Consider the following 23,377-nt stretch of genomic DNA (forward strand, 5'->3'; position numbering starts at 1 on the left):
ACACACGCACAGATGTGAGTTTCATTTCTCCTTTTCATAACAGAGCAGAGCTGAGATCAGTCATGCATTAAAAACACATTCTAATTATAAGACTTTCATTAACAAGGGGATTTCTTCACATTCTACCTTTTATTCCCAACAGAGATCATTTCTGAATTATTAAAAGATATAAACCCAGCTCACAGCACAGAACCTGTTCTGCATAATATAGTAAATAAAATCAGAACAAATCCTTAAAATAACAGTCCTTCATTTCTGGTGCTGCGAGACCTGAGTGCCTCCTTCCACACTGTGGACCATCAGATTCTGTTAGATAGAATTAGACCATGCTGGCCTGTCTAGAACTGATTTAACTGCTTTTACTCATTTCTCTCTGAAACGAGGTTCTCTGAATCCATATTAGGATCAATATCATTATTGTTAAATCTCTATATGTTCTCTCCTTCCACAGCTACACTGATACTGATACTGATAAAACACGACTCTATAGAGATCATCAGCATTCATTACAATACAACACACACAGTGTCCAAAATCCAGCTTTATTTCAGCACAGCAAAAGTATGGGGACAGCTACAGCACACTGACCAGAGTAAAGACACAAATATCAGCACTGTGTAGAATTTACACTCTATTGGAGATGCAGGTGGAAGCAGCTCTATGTTCACTTCTATCTTGGAGCTGCTAGCCTTCACACTCGCTCTTCCTCAACCTGATTGGCTGAACCGCGTTGTCGTGGGTGACGGTGCAGGTAAACTCCTCCCTCTTTTCCCAGAGTGCTTTGCTGAGGGTCAGGGTGCTGCTGCGGCTGTAGCGGCCGTTCTTCTCTTCTTCTGCACTGGTCAGAACCCCATCCTTCACCTCTGAGCCGTCCACCGTCCAGCTGACCAGCGCCCCCTGTGGAGAGTAGCCAGACAGCAGGCAGAGCAGAGAGGCGGAGCCCTCAGACAGCTGCAGAGAGGAGGGGCGGAGCAGAGACACGGAGGGCTTCACCGTGGGACCGGCTGGAGAGAGAACACACACACACACACACACACACACACACACACACTGTTTAGAACAGACATGGTCCCAAATCAGCTTTACCTACCTACACCCCCCATGTAGTATAAGGGGTATAAGGGTATAAGGCTTGATAGTGGGACCCCCAAACTCCAGTATAGTGAGATTAAAGTCACTAAGTAACAAAGATCCATTTAGAAAGCACTAATAGTGAGTCCACAGCGTAATCAGACTGCATTAGATTTAGTGCACTCCCAGATCTATTCACTAACTCCAATAGTCCAACTGTGTCCAACACTGGAACGCTCAGTGAGTGTATTCTGGAAATGATCTCAACTCCAATAGAGACACAACTGGAAGCTCTGCAGCAGCACCAATGCTCTCCAGCACTGGAGAACATCTTCACTTTATTATCAACATCTTCAAATCATCAACATCACGTCTTTACAGCAAAAAAAAAACTTTAGAACAAAGTTAGTTTCAAAGTCATTTTTAGATTTATTCATATTTAACCCATCATGAATTGTTATATATATTTTTATAATATTTAATAACAAAGCAATACGTTAGACAAATTTATAAGACAATTTATATAAGCTGTTAAGTTCTACTAATCTGCTTTTTAGATTTCTTAGTAATTTGAAGGTCCAGAAAGCTAAATCACAGGTAAAACAATGTCCATCAGCTTATGTTTAATAGAAACAATGACATTGATGGCTATTTACAATGAGTAAATGCTTTGGTCTTATTTTAGCTACAACGCAATTAATATATTTTATCAATAAATTAAAAAATGACTCACTACAAGGTGTTAGATTAGTAATAAACATAATGATTTTTATAATAATAATAATATAGAATAGTTTCCTCTTTAGAAAAAGGGCTGAAAAGTTGTTCCTAAAAATTTTCATTTAATTTTAATTAAAATGTGACTTATAGTGTCACTGCATTTTAAATAATGGCATTACATACAACCTGATTTATCCATCATGAATTATGAAGTAGTAACCATGTATATTTATATTACATTAACTGTAAATAGTAAAAGACCTTTTTAACTTTATAAATATTATAAAACCCTGAAACATTATATTAAGGACACACAGGGCTGGAGAGTGAATGTAGAGTAAAGAATCTATAAAAATCCAATGCCACCACTATATATATTAATTATAATCTAAATTAATTAATCAACTCAAATATCATTACTTATTTATTTAATATAAACATTTATACATAGTTTATGTACAGTAGTGTGATACTTTAGGCTAAAGAACATGTACATTAATGATAATTGTAAATATAATACTTATATAAGCACTATTGTTATTATTATAAAATAGTCATAACTGATGTACAACAACTGTATATACAACTATATTGTACACATAGTGTCTCCCATTCTCCTTTATTATATCTATTATCTGTACTTGCTGTAAAATTGGGAAGAGAGTAACGTAATTTCAATTCTCTGTATGTCCTGTACATATGCAGTACTGACAATAAAACTACTTGACTTGACTTGAATTCCAGATATGTTCACCATATTTCTTTAGGATGAAGTTTCAGCTGATATGGGTCTTATAAAATGTTACTAATATACTATTTAATTATTTCTAGCTCCGGTTACATTAATTACATTATATCATGATTCTGTCATTATAATTTATATATATATTTAATTGTACATGTTTTAAAAACTAGCATCATTATAAAATCTTCCTGAATTCTGGATTTTTCTTGTTAAAATGTAAAAGAGAGACTTACTTATAGTGAGTTTAGTTCCTCCGCCGAAAGTGTACCACAGTGATACATTCCAATGAAGCCGTCGTACAAAAACCTCTGTTACACTCCAGTGATGAACCACACACACACACACACACACACACACACACACACACAAACACACACTCAGTCCTCTGGATATGTATCAGATGTATCCAGTCAGAATCTGGGTGTATAAAATGGTGTGAGTGTAATATTGTTCTGTAATATTTAGAGTGTTTTCTTTGTTGTGTTTTAGGTTCAGGAGGGGTTCTAGATATTTCCATAGAGATTCCACTTTGCATTATCAGCCCATGCTTCAGTGCTCTGCTAGTGTTTATAGTCCTGTGAGTTTAACACTTCATGACTGAGAGCTGCTGCCCAGCAACTTCACCCACAGCAACCATGACTTTCTTCTCCATCTTCATCTGGACTCTCACTCTCTGGATTCAGGGTAAGTCCTTCATTTCTATCTGCAGCTCTAAATTCATTTCTGTACTTATACAGTACAATAGAACATACTGTTTCTCATCTTTTACATTTTCTAATAACTGTAAGATTTCATTTATTTTATTTATTCATTCTTTCAGAATCCAGTGGTCAGGTGACTGTGGATCAGACTCCTACAGTGAAATCAGTTTCTGCAGGAGAATCACTTTCTATCAGCTGTACATTCAGTTCTGAACCAGACTGTTGTTATTATGTTGCCTGGTATCAGCAGAAACATGGAGAAGCTCCTAAACTCCTGATTTATGGTGCAGATACAAATGAAGATGAAATTTCAGATCGTTTCAGTGGTAGTGGATCTGGATCTTCCTTCACTCTGACCATCAGTAACATCCAGCCTGGAGATGCAGCAGATTATTACTGTCAGAGTCTCCATGAGATCAGTGGTAGCTACGTGTTCACACAGTGTTACAGAGCTGTACAAAAACCCCCTCACTCACACACTGCACTGCTGCACATACTGCAGGAACTACACAATACACACACACTACTACACACACACACAATACCACAATACACACAGCTCAACAGACACACTAACATGAGCACAATCACATATATTAACATATTAGATGTTTTCTTGATTGTTTACACACACATACTGGTAATTGAGACATAATGTCCACAACATGTAACTCATGTAGCTCAACCTCCTGAACCAGTTCTGCTAAACTACAATCAAAATTCCTGCTTTACACTCAATCTGCAGCTATAAAACACATGTTTTAAAACACTACATGCAAATGTCTGCATTTGGCAAAATTTTCTTGAAGACAATCTCTTGTTTACATAAGGAAAACACTGTTATTTAATACACTAAAACCCTACTCTCACATGGGCAAACACCTTTCACACAGGTTTAGATTTATCAATCAGAGCTTTAACATGAAAGAGCAACAGGGGAGCTCCAACAGGTTGTTGCCATCATTGCAAACAGAGGAACAGTCAGAGGAGTGAGAGTAAGAGGAGGAGGATGAGGAAGGCTAAGGACTATAATCTCTGATGAGACCCGAGCCACTTTGTTTGACCATGTGGGAAACCCTTGGGTTGGATCCGGGCTGGCCATCCGTCATGCCCCCTTTGGGACCTCGGCGCAGGAAAACCCGAGGCCTCGAGGCCAGAGAAGGCCTCGGGCTAGGCGTTCTAAGAGGTCCCAAAAATCGGAGGATTTTCTTGGGGGGGGCTAACGGTTGGGGCCATCGGCCTCGCTCCGAACCGCGAGGTAGGCAAGGCGGGCAGAAACGCGGACTGTGAGGACTACTTCTGGGATTACGTGGACCTCCTCGCAGCCGCGTCCAGTTCGGAGGACGAGTTCTACCCCCTGACGAGAGCCCGCTTGCCGCCGCTTGCGGAGGCTATCCTCCACCCGCCTCCCAGGGCGCGCTCCACCTCGGCGGCTCCGCAGCTAGCTTCTGAGGCTAACCAGCTAGCTCCTCCAGCGGCTGCAGCTCCAGGCATCCCCACGGCTACGCGGCTAACGCAGTTAGCATCTCCAGCGGCTGCAGCTCCAGGCATCCCCACGGCTACGCGGCTAATGCAGTTAGCATCTCCAGCGGCTGAAGATCCAGGCATCCCCATGGCTACGCGGCTAACGCAGTTAGCATCTCCAGCAGCTGCAGCTCCAGGCATCCCCACGGCTACGCGGCTAACGCAGTTAGCATCTCCTGATTCCACGGGTCAAGTTTCTCTGGCTGCTACGGCGCTCGCATCTTCTACGGCTGCAGACCCAGCTTCCACGGCGGCCGCCGTGCAGCGCTTCCAGTCACCCGTAGCGGCAGCAGATCTTCGCTCCGGGGTTCCCATGACAACGGCGCTACACTGTACTGCTACTGCCACCCCGGAACCTGAATACGCTGCGGTGAAATTAGGTCAAGTCTCCGTGCAGTCTTCAGCAGCCCGAGTCGTCACACAGACATCTACAGCCCAAGGGTCCAAGTCAGTTCATGTGAGTGTTCCTGTGTCAGCGGTGCCCGCCACCGCTAATATTCCTGTGCCAGCGGTGCCCACCGCCAATGTTCCTGTGCCAGCGGTGCCCACCGCCATTGTTCCTGTGCCAGCGGTGCCCACCGCCAATGTTCCTGTGCCAGCGGTGCCCACCGCCCATGCTACGATGCCAGCGGTGACCACCGCCCCTACTACGATGCCAGCGGTGCCCACCGCCAATGTTCCTGTGCCAGCGGTGCCCACCGCCCATGCTACGATGCCAGCGGTGCCCACCGCTCCTGCTACGATGCCAGCAGTGCCCACCGCCTATGTTCCTGTGCCAGCAGTGCCCACCGTCCATGCTACGATACCAGCGGTGCCAGACACCGTCCATGTTCCTGTGCCAGCGGTGTCCACTGTCCATGTGCCAAAGCCAGCAGTGCCCACCGTCCATGTTCCTGTGCCAGCGGTGTCCACTGCCCATGTACCGAAGCCAGCAGTGCCCACCGTCCATGTCCCTGTGCCAGTGGTGCCTACCGCTCCAGCGCCGACCACGCCGCCAGCCCCAGCTGCTCAAGTCGCCGCGCCGTCAGCTCCTGCTGCCCGAGATGCCGCACCACCAGTGTCTACTGTCCGAGTCGCCGCACCGCCAGCTCCTGCTGCCCGAGTCGCTGTGCCGCCAGCTCCAGTTGCCCGAGATGCCGCACCGCCAGCTCCTGCTGCCCGAGTCGCCGCAGCGCCAGCTCCTGCTGCCCGAGTCGCCGCGCCGCCAGCTCCTGCTCCCCGAGTCGCCGCGCCTCCAGCTTATGCTGCCCAAGCCGTCGCGTCGCCAGCGAGGCCCGTCACCACACCCACGCCTATCCCGGTGCCCAGGACTACGTTTTGCCCCAAGCCTCGTGTGCCCAGGTCTGCCCCAAGGCCCCCGGACCCCAGCCCAAGAACTTTGCCCAGGCTGGCTCCACGAACTACCCCTATGACTTTAGCCAGTCCTGGGCATCCCCAGGTCTTTCTGGTCCCCATGTCGCTCCCCGTTATGGTTCCTGTGTCGGTCTATGTTCCTGTTCCTGTCTTGTCTGGTTTCTGTGTACCTGTCCCTGTGACCGTGTTCGTGTCTGTCCCGGTTAATGTTTTTGTCCCTGTTCCCTTGTCCAGTCCAGTCCAGTCACCAGTCATGCCCCATGTCCAGTCATCGACCCCTGTCCAGTTCCCTGTCCAGTCTCCTGTCTCGCCCAATGTCCAGTCTCAAGTCACGTCCCCGGTTCAGTCTCCTTTCTTTGTCAAGTCTTCTGTCCCATCTCCTGTTTTGTCTCAAGTCAAGTCCCCGGTCTCGTCTCTTGTTTTTCCCGGCCTCTCCCCGGTGCCGGCCCCCGGAGTTCGTTTTTACGCGCCTCGGGAGCTGCGCGTTTAGGGAGGGGCTTCTGTTACGCCCTCGCTATGTTTTCTGGTGTTTTCCCCGTTTCCTAGTGTGTTTCTCTTGTACTTTTCCATTACTTGTGTCTAATTTGTAACTCCGCCCCTTCCCAGGTGTTCTGTGTTTCATGTTTAGTATAAATAGTACTTGTTAATCTATGTTTGCTGTCGGTCTTTGCACCTTCCCCTGTTGTCTGTCTCGCCACGTTTACGTTATTGCTCTAGTTCTCGTTCTTTGGTTGTTTGTAGTTTCTCGCTCTTGTTTATATTCTAGTCACGTTTAGTTCTTGTTTGTTTCTTTGTTTATTTTGTATATATTTACGTATTATTCCTTTGTATATATTCCCTTGCCTTGTTTTGTTATTATCTGTTTAGTTTAGCTTAGTTCTTTGTTGGTTTTCCTTGTTTGTTTATGTATATAGATATTTTCGTTATTCCCCTGTTTTGTTTACTTGTTTATTTGTTATTTAATAAAGTCATGTCTTACCCGTCTAAACGTCCGCCTCCCTGCTCACCCGTTACAGTATTACAGTATTTTACTATTTCTATTGTAAAACTGAAGGATTTCCAACTCAAGGTGGAAGAGAGGATGCTGCATTTGGTTTTACTGTAACTTTATACAGTAAATTCTTCTATTGTTTTGTATTTACATCACTGTATGTGCAACTTTGCATTGGTTGAGATGTACACTGTGTACATTGTTTTTGTGAGAAAAATAAAATTTATTTTTTATTGTGTAATTGTTTGTTCTGAGTAAAAAACAATATGCTAAAATATTTTACAGCACTTTTATGTATGTACTGTCTGTAGTAAGTCTAACAATGCACATAAAAGAGCTAAGTCATTAGGATGAATGTTGAATTGTTTTACATTGAGCACATCAGTGTTCAACTGCTTTTTATAAAAACTTATTCATATGATGGTCTGTGTGTGTCATCTGAAAACAAAGCACCATTTTGAGAAGAGATACATTGATTTGAATGTATAGTTTTTTTGCAAGAACATTTAGGTGTTTTGCCCAATGTGTATGTGTTTTTTATGTGTTTTTTTTATAAGGCATGCTTTATAATTTGTGTATAAACAATCGAGAAAACCTGTAACTTACAATTCAACACAAAACTAGCACACTAACACAACACACACTAACACACAACTTAACCTAAACACACAGAGTCTACAAACTCCACTTCCCATAGTCCTGCAGGCAGGACATAGGTAGAACACAGGGGTTGTTAGGGGACAGGAACAGGAAGTCATTTTCTTGATCTCCTGACTACCCGTGGGAAAGATTTTCTCCATGTTCCAAGTTAGGATGCATTATTGCTTACTAACGCATCCATCATCTATCCCTCCTCCTCCACACCTTCATCCTTCTTCATTCTGTCTTGGTATTTATGCTAATACAACAGTTACCCCTTAACCTTATATTCTAATATATCCTTTATATTAATGACTACATCTACAAAGGCTCATTTCTGAGGATCCTGGTTTTGCTCAAAACCAAGAATAATGAGTCTACAGTGAGTTTACTGGTGTTCTGGTACAGTAAAAACATCTGCATTCAGAAACATGCTGGTGCCCAATATAGTCCAAATGGAATCATGCCTAACTCATACATCCCAAATCTGTTTCTGAAGGTTCTTCTTTCATTTACCTCCATAATCAATAAAGAATGCAGAGCTTTTTGCTCAGGACTGTCAATGTATCCACTATAGTAATAACATATGTACTGTATTTCCCTGCCTATTTAACACTTTTGTTGAGAAAACTAATGATCTATAGAAAGTAGTAACAAATGTCTCAGTATTTTCTTTGTCCTTCCAGGTATAACATGTTTTAATTCATGTATAATTAATTAGGTAATATTTCCTTTCTCCTGCACTTCATTATGATCTATGCTAATGATTCTGTGTTTTTAGCCCATTCTACTTCATTCCAACCATTAGCATTTGCTGTTCTGGTCTAATCATGTTCTTTCCTTGTTTTAATTCTCTTGGGTTTTCCTGATATTGGGTTCTTTCAGGCTACGCTGATTTCAGATGCTAAAATATTTAAGTAATTTGTTCTTTTACTATTTTCCCAAGAGGTCCCAATCCTCACTGAGAGCACTAGAGCATTTCACAATAAGAAATACCTTCTGATTAATTTAAGAACTCTCTTTGAGGATGGATAGCAGATATAAGGGTCACTTTTCCCAATCTCTCACTCCAGAAATGGGACTCATCATTACAGCCCACTTTAATTTCATATGAGGCACAACCTTGAGAATATGACTATGATCTAAAACTATTGCCAGATAAACCATGTCTTTGGTATAATATGACACATTTACTATGTTGTATTAAATTAATCTACACAAGGTATTTGTAGGATTATCAGATCTGTAGACAATCACACATATTTAAACAGGTACACTAAGAGTACTTACCCAGAAGTTTTTAGGGTTATATTTAATCTAAATAAATCTTAATGTAGCTATTTTAATACCCATATAGAAAATTCTTCCTAAATGTAACTGAAACTTTGTTAAATGTGTGTTTGATCTGATTGGACTCGTGTTTACTGTTATCAGCAGCAGTAAAGACAGAAGACAGAAGTGAAACCAGACCCCCCTCCAACCAGTGGAGCTCAGATCTGCATGAACAGTCCTGATTGGTCCTCTTTCTCCCAGAATAGAGCAGAACTTTCAGCAGATGTTCAGCTTCATTCAGCCAAACTCACTCAAGCACAACACACACAGCACTGCACTGAAGCTGCAGCTAAACACACTCTCTACCAACACTGATCATCAGCATTCATTACAATACAACACACACAGTGTCCAAAATCCAGCTTTATTTCAGCACAGCAAAAGTATGGGGACAGCTACAGCACACTGACCAGAGTAAAGACACAAATATCAGCACTGTGTAGAATTTACACTCTATTGGAGATGCAGGTGGAAGCAGCTCTATGTTCACTTCTATCTTGGAGCTGCTAGCCTTCACACTCGCTCTTCCTCAACCTGATTGGCTGAACCACCTCTTCGTGGGTGACGGTGCAGGTAAACTCCTCCCTCTTTTCCCAGAGTGCTTTGCTGAGGGTCAGGGTGCTGCTGCGGCTGTAGCGGCCGTTCTTCTCTTCTTCTGCACTGGTCAGAACCCCGTCCTTCACCTCTGAGCCGTCCACCGTCCAGCTGACCAGCGCCCCCTGTGGAGAGTAGCCAGACAGCAGGCAGAGCAGAGAGGCGGAGCCCTCAGACAGCTGCAGAGAGGAGGGGCGGAGCAGAGACACGGAGGGCTTCACCGTGGGACCGGCTGGAGAGAGAACACACACATTTAAACACTTTATTTACATTAAAAAGGGAGAAAATAAATGATAGTATCCATATGTTAGTTGAGAGTCATTATGTAATCCAGGTTTAGACTGAGAACGATGTTAAAGATTCAGAGAACAGCGTGTCGTCCAGATATACAGGCTGCCTATAACCACTGAGAGAGAGAACAGTTCTTTACTAACTGCTCGACTTTTCTTTAACCTGCTCCAACAATCTGCAGAACCCAAATACACACTTTATTAATGAGCCCAAAACTACAGAACCAGTACAGTTACTCTGCATTCAGTACATCCCATAATCACAGATACTGTAACAGTTTATAGAAAAACAATAATCCATACATATCTGATAAGATCAACACAAACAACACTCCTAACACTTCTGATAACTTCATTATTAAATACTACAGTATCAGGAGTCAATTCTGATTAATGAGTGTAAATTCTGATTTGTGATTGGATCATATCTCCAATATCTTCACTAATAAAAGTTCTAAAATGCAGCAGATATATTTCAAACAAACACTGCAGTTTAAACAATTTAGAATTTTCAAGATGTTGTTTAATGGTTTAGAATGTCAAGAGCTAAAGAGTAATATTTATTATAACAATACAATATATATACTATGTATATCACTATTGACACAACAACACTTTTACAGGCAAAATTAAAAACATTTTAAAGCTCATTATTAACTTGTTTAATCATTAAAATTCGTATATAAAATTAAATATTAATGATAATTTCTTGATCATTATGTTTAGTTGAAGCACCACCATTTAGTCAGAGCAATTCTGGGTCATTCATCTGTTTTTCTTTATAAACTCAGTTATATATTAATTCAATTAAATATATAAAATGTAATATAATATTTGAAGCTTTAGAAGAAGTAAAGTTACTCACTCTTTATAATGAGTTTAGTTCCTCCACCGAATGTGTACCACAGTGATACATTCCAATGAAGCCGTCGTACAAAAACCTCTGTTACACTCCAGTGATGAACCACACTCACACACACACACACACACACACACACACACACACACACTCAGTCCTCTGGATATGTATCAGATGTATCCAGTCAGAATCTGGGTGTATAAAATGGTGTGAGTGTAATATTGTTCTGTAATATTTAGAGTGTTTTCTTTGTTGTGTTTTAGGTTCAGGAGGGGTTCTAGATATTTCCATAGAGAGGTTCCACTTTGCATTATCAGCCCATGCTTCAGTGCTCTGCTAGTGTTTATAGTCCTGTGAGTTTAACACTTCATGACTGAGAGCTGCTGCCCAGCAACTTCACCCACAGCAACCATGACTTTCTTCTCCATCTTCATCTGGACTCTCACTCTCTGGATTCAGGGTAAGTCCTTCATTTCTATCTGCAGCTCTAAATTCATTTCTGTACTTATACAGTACAATAGAACATACTGTTTCTCATCTTTTACATTTTCTAATAACTGTAAGATTTCATTTATTTTATTTATTCATTCTTTCAGAATCCAGTGGTCAGGTGACTGTGGATCAGACTCCTACAGTGAAATCAGTTTCTCCAGGAGAATCACTTTCTATCAGCTGTAGAACCAGCACTGATGTGTTAGGGGATATTGCTCTTGCCTGGTATCAGCAGAAATCTGGAGAAGCTCCTAAACTCCTGATTAAATATGTAAATCAGTTAGAGTCAGGAATTTCAGCTGGTTTCAGTGGTAGTGGATCTGGATCTTCCTTCACTCTGACCATCAGTAACATCCAGCCTGAAGATGCAGCAGATTATTACTGTCAGAGTCTCCATGTGATCAGTGATAGCTTAGTGTTCACACACTGTTACAGAGCTGTACAAAAACCCCCTCACTCACACACTGCACTGCTGCACCTACTGCAGGAGCTACACACAATACACACACACACTAACACACACTACATACACACAATACACACACACACACTAACACACACTACATACACACAATACACACACCAAGGTTATAATAGGGTTACATTTTTCATTATAATTAAATTTTATTTAGTTTTCCTTTTGTTCTCTTCCGATTCAGTTATTTTAAAGTAGTTTTTAAGGTGGTTTTGCTAGTTTTCATTAGTTTTTATTTTTCTATTAGTGCTTAGTTTGGGTTAGTTCTTATTAATTCTAGTATTAGTTTTAGTTTTTTCATAATTTGGGTTATTTGTGAGCTGCATGATTCAAAAAGGTCTTATGTTATAAAACTCAACAAAAGAAACCCTTTCAAATATAGTCAGTTACTGTTAAACAACCAACTGTCCACAAACACTGTAACAGTCCACAAGCTAGCAGCCTTAACTGCTAAATATATATGTATTAGTGCTGCTTAAAACAGACACACATGAACATAAAACACACATCACATCAGAGAGCTCAACCTGAGAAACACATAAACTCAGAAACCCAATAAACTCTACAGCTTTCACTTATTTTCACCAGAATTATCTACTAGGAAATTTACAAGGAGGAAATGGAGATCCAGCACTAGATACAGATATAGCTTTTTACCATATCAGTGCAGATCTAACTATACTGTACCTCACATATATAACATCAGAACACAGCTGTCTGAAATACACTTTTAGAGTGTGTGTGAGAGATAGAGAGAGATTCATCAGTTCATCCTCCTGTTTGGGGTTCTGGTACATGAGCTACTCACAGGTAAATGTTCTCACAGTTAGTGCTCTTATGCTGCTTCTCAAACAGACGTGTATCTGTGTGGAGTTTATTCTACATACTGTATCTCCTCTTTCACTACAGAACACATGCTTTTATCTCCCTCACACTCGTCTCATATATAATTCTACAGCTTTCTCTGTTTTCTGGTAATATTTCGGTAACGCTTTCTTTTACAGTACCCTAAGTTCTAGGTATTAACCAGGTAATAGTGAGGTACAAACTCGGAAGTACTAAGTAATTATTTTTGGTAACAAGATGGTAAGTACCAGAAAAGTCTTGCCTAATTACACTGAAATGTCTAGGTATTAACCAGGTAATAGTGAGGTACAAACTCGGAAGTACTAAGTAATTATTTTTGGTAACAAGATGGTAAGTACCAGGAAAGTCTTGCCTAATTACACTGAAATGGAACTAGGTAATAAACAGGTACATGGGTGGTACAAAGTCCAAAGTACTAGGTAATTATGTTGGTTAACAAGATGGTAAGAACAAGGACAGTTCAATTTAATTACACTGAAATATCTCACAGGTTCTAGGTAATAACCTGGTAAGTGTGAGGTACTAACCCCAGTAACATGATGATAAGTACCAATATAGTCTCCTTACCCTGATATACCTCACAGGTTCTAGCTAATAACCAGGTAAGTGTGAGGTACTAACCCCAGTAACATGATGATAAGTACCAATACTGTTCATTTTAATCAGTCTCTATTTATTTGACTGAGAAATCCCTAAAAATGAATTTAAGGTTTATAGAGTGGAATTCTTCACTAGGAAGACAGCACAGGAATGGAATACTTGGCCATATGTTTAAAGACATTAGAGCATGTTACAAGGTTTAAGGGTGAAAAAGTATACCATAAGAATAAAGGAATAAAGTGTTGAATATGTGTATTTACCCCCTTTTTAAACATAATTTGTAGAATAAGGTCTTACATGTTAAATATATATATATATATATATATATATATATATATATATATATATATATATATATATATATATATATATATAACTTATATATATAAATTAAAACTGCTTAAAAATCAGGGTTATTAAAACTACCAAATATTGATTTCTGAAATCTTAAAACATTATTATAGTTGTTTCTAAATTAATATTAACTGCTTTTGTTTGCATTATTTGAGATCTGAAAGCACTAAAGCATCTTTTTCATTATTTTGACCATTTCTCATTTTCTGCTCTAAATTACAATATTTTTATTTAGTATTTGGGAGAAATGTTGTCAGTAGTTTATAGAATAAAATAACAGTGTTCATTTTACTCAAACATATACCTATACATAGTAAGATCAGAGAAATAGAAAATTTGAAGTGGCTTGGAAGGGTCAAGGGGGCGAAGGCAAGCTCCTGCCCGCAAGCTGCTTACCCCAATAAAAGCTGTCCTCAGCTTTCATTGTATATATATATATAAGTTCAGTAATGCATGCTTGGTTGTGTCAAAAAAGAGATAAATAATAAACAGTAAACATTTCTGTTTTGTTTTGAAGTTGTATGTTGTTCTTTTTGAAGTGCTTATTTGTTGAACTACATGGTAAGAACTGAGTAAAACCAGAGAAATAAGCTCTGCTCTCTTCAGTCCTACAGTCCTTTTACTCCTTTATTAAGCAGAAAGTTCTGTTAGTTACACAGTGTTTTATATGGTACTTACAGAAAGTTGTGTCACATTTAAGTAGTTATTATATATATATATATATATATATATATATATATATATATATATATATATATATATATATATATATATAATAACTACTTAAATGTGACACAACTTTCTGTAAGTACCATGTAATATATATTCTTTTGGGTTTCTGAATGGGTTTTTGTATGTGAAACGTGAAACATCCAGTCCTGTAGGGGGAGCAGTGCCAGGGGGCGGGCGCTAGGCTGTGGCTTAGGTGAGCAACAGGAGATGGGTCTCAGATTCAGCTGAGAACTCACACTGGGAACACCGTGTCTTCTCTGTATCCAGGTGGGGAAATATGTGGAACTGTGCAAGTATAAATGTTTCCAAAGCACTATAAGAGGGATATTTGAGTGTATATGTTCGTTAAAAGGTTTTGCTGTGTAATATGAGCCGCTATGGTCTTGTGTGTTGGTGGACGCTCAGCATCGGGGAGCAATCACTCCCGCGGCCCGCTAGCCGCGCGCCTGGCCGGCGCTCTTGCCTCTGCCACTAGCATTAGCCACTGCCCCCGCTAACCGCGCGCCTTACCGGCTCCCCGCTGTTATTCCTCTCGCTCTTTCGGTCGCTAACTTCGCTCTATAACCGTGTTTAAGCCTGTGATTATCTCTCGTGTGTTTGCGCTCTAGTTTTAGCTATTTTCGCTCGGTAATTGTGCCCGTGTGTCGCTGTTTCTCAAAGTAGCTCGGGCTAATTTCGCGCCTTCATTCCTATTGTTTCTCTATACATTTAGGCTAGCATTAGCAGTCGCTGTTAGTTAAATACATGTTTATTAAAAGTCAAGTCAATTTTATTCTCTTTTTAAGAGCCAGTTTGGCCTTGTTAAAGTAAATATAGAGCCTCTGCCAACCACAATAATTAGTTATTACAGCTAGATAAGCTACAGTTTAAGGTTTCTCTAAGTAATCATGTTTTTATACACTTTGTTCAAGTTTTATACTTTGGTCAATTCTATACACTCTATGCAGATACAAATATTAGCACTAAGATGTAGTTAGTGTGCTCAGTAAAAGTTAAAGGTGTTTTTGGTAATGTAGTGTGTTAATATGAAAGAAGTTTGAGTATTGGTATATGTATGCATATGTAAATGTATTAATATAGAGTAGTATTTTTATATTCATATATATATATATATATATATATATATATATATATATATATATATATATATATATATATGTTTTGTTTTGTTTTGTTTTTTTGTGTAGAAACAGTATTAAGAGGGTTTGCTGATTAAAAAGTAAAGGTAATGTGTACTGTGATATACAGAGTTTTGTTAACTGAAAAAAAGTAAAAAAAAAAAAAAAAGGATTCTCTGTGAATGTATGTAAAATGCAGATGAGATGCAATGTGTATGTGAAACTGCAAAAGAAAGAGAAAAGAGACCAAAGTAAAAGTGGTTTAGTTTGTGTATGTTGTTAAATAAAGAGATTAAGCTGAGAACTCACTGGAAACACTGTCTCACTGTGTCTTCTCTGTATCCTGTATTCAGCTGATCTAGGCCCTGCTCACCCGGGGTCGCAAACTGTTATAGCCTAACCCACGCCTGGGGAGTGTAACAGTTAGTGTTTTTACATGGTACTTACAGTAGGATGTTCTACAGAGGGTTATTTGTTGAACTACATGGTAAGAACTGAGTAAAACCAGAGAAATAAGCTCTGCTTTCTTTTACAGTCCTTTTACTCCTTTATTAAGCAGAAAGTTCTGTTAGTTACACAGTGTTTTACATGGTACTTACAGTAGGATGTTCTACAGAGGGTTATTTGTTGAACTACATGGTAAGAACTGAGTAAAACCAGAGAAATAAGCTCTGCTTTCTTTTACAGTCCTTTTACTCCTTTATTAAGCAGAAAGTTCTGTTAGTTACACAGTGTTTTACATGGTACTTACAGTAGGATGTTCTACAGAGGGTTATTTGTTGAACTACACGGTAAGAACTGAGTAAAACCAGAGAAATCAGCTCTGCTTTCTTTTACAGTCCTTTTACTCATTTATTAAGCAGAAAGTTCTGTTAGTTACACAGTGTTTTATATGGTACTTACAGAAGGATGTTCTACAGAGGGTTATTTGTTGAACTACATGGTAAGAACTGAGTAAAACCAGAAAAATAAGCTCTGCTTTCTTTTACAGTCCATTTACTCCTTTATTAAGCAGAAAGTTCTGTTAGTTACACAGTGTTTTATATGGTACTTACAGAAGGATGTTCTACAGAGGGTTATTTGTTGAACTACATGGTAAGAACTGAGTAAAACCAGAAAAATAAGCTCTGCTTTCTTTTACAGTCCATTTACTCCTTTATTAAGCAGAAAGTTCTGTTAGTTACACTGTGTTTTATATGGTACTTACAGAAGGATGTTCTACAGAGGGTTATTTGTTGAACTAAATGGTAAGAACTCAGTAAAGAGAAATAAGCTATTTCTTCTCTGTTATCAGGTATTGACCTTTTATTTTTAAATCAAATAAATAGAGACTGATTAAAATGAACAGTATTGGTACTTATCATCATGTTACTGGGGTTAGTACCTCACACTTACCTGGTTATTACCTAGAACCTGCGAGATATTTCAGTGTAAGGAAACTGTATTGGTACTTATCATCATGTTACTGGGGTTAGTACCTCACACTTACCTGGTTATTACCTAGAACCTGTGAGACATTTCAGTGTAATTAAATTGAACTGTCCTTGTTCTTACCATCTTGTTAACCAACATAATTACCTAGTACTTTAGAGTTTGTACCACCCATGTACCTGTTTATTACCTAGTTCCATTTCAGTGTAATTAGGCAAGACTGTCCTGGTGCTTACCATCTTGTTACCCAAAATAATTACTTAGTACTTCCGAGTTTGTACCTCACTATTACCTGGTTAATACCTAGACATTTCAGTGTAATTAGGCAAGACTTTCCTGGTACTTACCATCTCGTTACCAAAAATAATTACTTAGTACTTCCGAGTTTGTACCTCACTATTACCTGGTTAATACCTAGACATTTCAGTGTAATTAGGCAAGACTTTCCTGGTACTTACCATCTCGTTACCAAAAATAATTACTTAGTACTTCCGAGTTTGTACCTCACTATTACCTGGTTAATACCTAGACATTTCAGTGTAATTAGGCAAGACTTTTCTGGTACTTACCATCTTGTTACCAAAAATAATTACTTAGTACTTCCGAGTTTGTACCTCACTATTACCTGGTTAATACCTAGAACTTAGGGTACTGTAAAAGAAAGCGTTACCAATATTTCATGGCTAAGTGACAACTCTAAAGGAAAGTAACATTACTGACCATGAGGTGTAAACTGCTCAAGTGGAAACAGCACCTATAAATAAATTAACAAACGCGAAAATTAAAGGTATTCTCTCTATAATTTCAGTTTGTTTTAATTTGTTTTATAAACATTCAATTTAGTTCCCGTTAGTTACCATTGTTGTCTTTTAATTACCATTTCTATACGTTTTAAATACCCAAAAAGTTTTTTCACTGTCAGTTTTTGTTATTTCTTTCCTTTTTAATTACCAATAATAACCTTGTCACACATACTAACACACAACTCAACACACACAACTTGCACAATACACACACTCTTACACACTCACAATTACTCTAACACACAATACATATAACTCAACACACAGACTAACACACATCTTAATACGAACACACATAGCCTAAAAACTCCAGTCCCCATAGTCCTGTTGGCAGGATGTAGGTGGAACCTAGGGTTTTTAAGGGGCAGGAAGAAGAAGTCCTTTTCTTGATCTCCTGACCACCTGGGGGACAGATTTTTCCATGTTCCAAATTGGGATTGATTATTGCTTATTAATCCATCCATCATCTCTCCCTCCTCCTCAACACCTTCATCCATCCACCTACATCCTCTTGGTATCAGTGTTAATAAATCAGTTTGTTCTTCATATCTTTTCATGGTGGTGTTCCTTATTACTAACCAGGAATCTAAAACATCATTACAAACACCAGTACACACAAGACTGTGTGCTGACACCTCTTGTGTTTAGTCTTTATATTAATGACTACATCTCTAAAGAACTATCTCTGATGATCCTGGGTTTGCACATGACTCCATCATGATCTCAAAACCAGCAATAATAAGTATACAGAGAGTTTACTGGTGTTTTGGTACAGTAGAAACATCTGAGTTCAGATAGATGCTGGTGCCCAATATAGTCCAAATGGAATCACGTTAAACTCAAACATTCCAAATGTGTTTCTGAAAGTTCTTCTTTCATTTACATTAATAAACTATGGAGACTGCAGAGCTTTCAGTTGAGGACTCTCAATCTATCCACTATATACATAATATTTGTACTAAATTTCCCTCCCTATTTAAACACTTTTCTTGATAAATGATCTGGAACTAATGATTTCCATTTCCATCTAGGTACAACATGTTTTTTACAGCTGTAACATTAATGAAGTGATGATATTCCTTTTCTCCCAGATCTTACTATGATCTGTGATGATGATGCTGTGTTAGTAGCCCATCCAACTTCATTTGGAGATCAGAATTTGTACTTCTGGTTCAATCTTATTATACTTTCTTTATTTTAATGTCCTAGGGTTTTCCTGGTCTTGGGTTTCTTTTGGGCCAATCTGATGACAGATGCTAAAATATTTAAGTATTTTGTCCTTTTACTGTTTTCCCAGAGTTCACAATCCTCAACTGATAGTCCTACAGGATTTCACAATGAGAAATTTAGTACAGGCCAAAAACCTTCTCATTCAATGCATTTTCTTTATGTTCATGATTATTTGCATTGTAGATTCTCACTGAAGATAGATAGATAGATAGATAGATAGATAGATAGATAGATAGATAGATAGATAGATAGATAGATACTTTATTGATCCCGAATGAGATTTAGTCACTGAAGGCATCAAAACTATGAATGAACACATGTGGAGTTTTATGTACTTAAGAAAAAATGAGCTGAACCTCCACAGTCACCGGACCTGAACTCAATCCAGATGGTTTGGGGTGAGCTGGAGCACAGAGTGAAGAAGATAAAGGAGCAACAAGAACTAATAAACACCTCTGGGAACTCCTTCCTTCCTTCAAGACTGTTGGAAAACCATTTCAGGTGGCCACCTCTTGAAGCTCATTGAGAGAATAACAAGAGTGTGCAAAGGGGGGCTATTTTGAAGAAATTAGAATGTTATTTATTTTATGTTAAGTACAAAAATCCATGTGTTCATTTATAGTTTTGATGCCTTCAGTGAGAATTTACAATGTAAATAGTTATGAAAATAAAGAAAACACATTGAAAAAGAGAAGGTGTGTCTAAACTTTTGGCCTGTATTGTACCTGTTGATGAATGTGAGAACTCTCTTTAACGATGGATAGCAGTTATAATAGCCACTTTTCGCAATCTCAGAAAGTAACACAGACAACATGCTCTAAAAACATGGGCTAGAAGTGTTTCATGTTTTAAAGTTCTTACTGGGACTGAGTTTGACTCCAGAAATGGGTCTCTTCATTAGTGCCCAAGTTAATTTCTTATGAGCCGGGGGGGGGGGGGGGGGGGGGGTCCCACATCTAACCCTCCTGGTTTGGTTGGAACTCATACATGGGGCCAATATAACACACATAGTAAAACTGTCTAATTCCCAGTTGGATCATTGAAAACATGGAAACACTGGAGCACAACCTTGATAATATGACTGCAATGCAAAACTATTCCAATATAAACTATATCTTTGATATAATATTACGCATATTCAGTATTGTGTATGAAATTAATCTACACAAGTTATCTGTAGCATTATCAGTCTTCACATATGTTTAAACAGGTGCACTAAGAGTACATATCTAGTTCTGGTAGTTGTGAGAGAGAAGTTTTTCAGGGTTATATTTAATCTAAATAAATCTAAATATAACTATTTTAATACCCATGTAGAAAATTCTTCCTAAATTTAACTGAAACTTTGTTAAATGTGTGTTTGATCTGACTGGACTCGTGTTTACTGTTATCAGCAGCAGTAAAGACAGAAGACAGAAGTGAAACCAGACCCCCCTCCAACCAGTGGAGCTCAGATCTGCATGAACAGTCCTGATTGGTCCTCTTTGGACCCAGGTGTCCCAGATGTTCAGCTTCATTCAGCCAAACTCACTCAAGCACAACACACACAGCACTGCACTGAAGCTGCAGCTAAACACACTCTCTACCAACACTGATCATCAGCATTCATTACAATACAACACACACAGTGTCCAAAATCCAGCTTTATTTCAGCACAGCAAAAGTATGGGGACAGCTACAGCACACTGACCAGAGTAAAGACACAAATATCAGCACTGTGTAGAATTTACACTCTATTGGAGATGCAGGTGGAAGCAGCTCTATGTTCACTTCTATCTTGGAGCTGCTAGCCTTCACACTCGCTCTTCCTCAACCTGATTGGCTGAACCACCTTTTCGTGGGTGACGGTGCAGATAAACTCCTCCCCCTTTTCCCAGAGTGCTTTGCTGAGGGTCAGGGTGCTGCTACGGCTGTAGCGGCCGTTCTTCTCTTCTTCTGCACTGGTCAGAACCCCGTCCTTCACCTCTGAGCCGTCCACCGTCCAGCTGACCAGCGCCCCCTGTGGAGAGTAGCCAGACAGCAGGCAGAGCAGAGAGGCGGAGCCCTCAGACAGCTGCAGAGAGGAGGGGCGGAGCAGAGACACGGAGGGCTTCACCGTGGGACCGGCTGGAGAGAGAACACACACACACACACACTGTTTAGAACAGACATGGTCCCAAATCAGCTTTACCTACCTACACCCCCATGTAGTATAAGGGGTATAAGGGTATAAGGCTTGATGGTGGGACCCCCAAACTCCAGTATAGTGAGATTAAAGTCACTAAGTAACAAAGATCCATTTAGAAAGCACTAATAGTGAGTCCACAGCGTAATCAGACTGCATTAGATTTAGTGCACTCCCAGATCTATTCACTAACTCCAATAGTCCAACTGTGTCCAACACTGGAACGCTCAGTGAGTGTATTCTGGAAATGATCTCAACTCCAATAGAGACACAACTGGAAGCTCTGCAGCAGCACCAATGCTCTCCAGCACTGGAGAACATCTTCACTTTATTATCAACATCTTCAAATCATCAACATCACGTCTTTACAGCAAAAAAAAAAAACTTTAGATCAAAGTTAGTTTCAAAGTCATTTTTAGATTTATTCATATTTAACCCATCATGAATTGTTATATATATTTTTATAATATTTAATAACAAAGCAATATGTTAGACAAATTTATAAGACAATTTATATAAGCAGTTAAGTTCTACTAATCTGCTTTTTAGGTTTCTTAGTAATTTGAAGGTCCAGAAAGCTAAATCACAGGTAAAACAATGTACATCAGTTTATGTTTAATAGAAAAAATGACATTGATGGATATTTTCAATGAGTAAATGCTTTGGTCTTATTTTAGCTACAACGCAATTAATATATTTTATCAATAAATTAAAAAATGACTCACTACAAGGTATTAGATTAGTAATAAACATAATGATTTTTATAATAATAATAATATAGAATAGTTTCCTCTTTAGAAAAAGGGCTGAAAAGTTGTTCCTAATAATTTTCATTTAATTTTAATTAAAATGCGACTAATAGTGTCACTGCATTTTAAATAATGGCATTACATACAACCTGATTTATCCATCATGAATTATGAAGTAGTAACCATGTATATTTATATTACATTAACTGTAAATAGTAAAAGACCTTTTTAACTTTATAAATATTATAAAACCCTGAAACATTATATTAAGGACACACAGGGCCGGAGAGTGAATGTAGAGTATAGAATCTATAAAAATCCAATGCCACCACTATATATAGTAATTATAATCTAAATTAATTCATCAACTCAAATATCATTACTTATTTATTTAATAGAAACATTTATACATAGTTTATGTACAGTAGTGTGATACTTTAGGCTAAAGAACATGTACATTAATGATAATTGTAAATATAATACTTATATAAGCACTATTGTTATTATTATAAAATAGTCATAACTGATGTACAACAACTGTATATACAACTATATTGTACACATAGTGTCTCCCATTCTCCTTTATTATATCTATTATCTGTACTTGCTGTAAAATTGGGAAGAGAGTAACGTAATTTCAATTCTCTGTATGTCCTGTACATATGCAGTACTGACAATAAAACTACTTGACTTGACTTGAATTCCAGATATGTTCACCATATTTCTTTAGGATGAAGTTTCAGCTGATATGGGTCTTATAAAATGTTAATAATATACTATTTCATTATTTCTAGCTCCAGTTACATTAATTACATTATATCATGATTCTGTCATTATAATTTATATATATATATTTAATTGTACATGTTTTAAAAACTAGCATCATTATAAAGTCTTACTGAATTCTGGATTTTTCTCGTTAAAAATGTAAAAGAGAGACTTACTTATAGTGAGTTTAGTTCCTCCACCGAAAGTGTACCACAGTGATACATTCCAATGAAGCCGTCGTACAAAAACCTCTGTTACACTCCAGTGATGAACCACACACACACACACACACACACACTCACACACACTCACACACACACACTCAGTCCTCTGGATGTGTATCAGATGTATCCAGTCAGAATCTGGGTGTATAAAATGGTGTGAGTGTAATATTGTTCTGTAATATTTAGAGTGTTTTCTTTGTTGTGTTTTAGGTTCAGGAGGGGTTCTAGATATTTCCATAGAGAGGTTCCACTTTGCATTATCAGCCCATGCTTCAGTGCTCTGCTAGTGTTTATAGTCCTGTGAGTTTAACACTTCATGACTGAGAGCTGCTGCCCAGCAACTTCACCCACAGCAACCATGACTTTCTTCTCCATCTTCATCTGGACTCTCACTCTCTGGATTCAGGGTAAGTCCTTCATTTCTATCTGCAGCTCTAAATTCATTTCTGTACTTATACAGTACAATAGAACATACTGTTTCTCATCTTTTACATTTTCTAATAACTGTAAGATTTCATTTATTTTATTTATTCATTCTTTCAGAATCCAGT

General features: G+C 38.8%; 2 gene segments (V, D, J or C); both read right to left on the bottom strand.

Annotated features, from left to right (window-relative positions):
- Positions 1 to 378: 378 nt before the first annotated feature.
- LOC111189215 (Ig kappa chain C region, B allele-like) lies at positions 379 to 2,929 on the bottom strand (the record flags this gene model as incomplete). The annotated part of the segment is given in 2 exon segments: positions 379 to 1,004; positions 2,770 to 2,929. Coding segments are annotated over 2 exon segments (480 nt in total), but the record flags the coding sequence as incomplete, so codon positions are not given.
- A 17,526-nt stretch (positions 2,930 to 20,455) lies between these two features.
- Positions 20,456 to 23,377, bottom strand: LOC111196856 (immunoglobulin lambda constant 7-like). The segment is given in 2 exon segments: positions 20,456 to 21,027; positions 22,779 to 23,377. Coding segments are annotated over 2 exon segments (606 nt in total).

The sequence above is a fragment of the Astyanax mexicanus genome, unplaced genomic scaffold (genome assembly GCF_023375975.1).
Source record: "Astyanax mexicanus isolate ESR-SI-001 unplaced genomic scaffold, AstMex3_surface scaffold_31, whole genome shotgun sequence".
In the NCBI taxonomy this organism is placed as follows: domain Eukaryota; kingdom Metazoa; phylum Chordata; class Actinopteri; order Characiformes; family Acestrorhamphidae; genus Astyanax; species Astyanax mexicanus.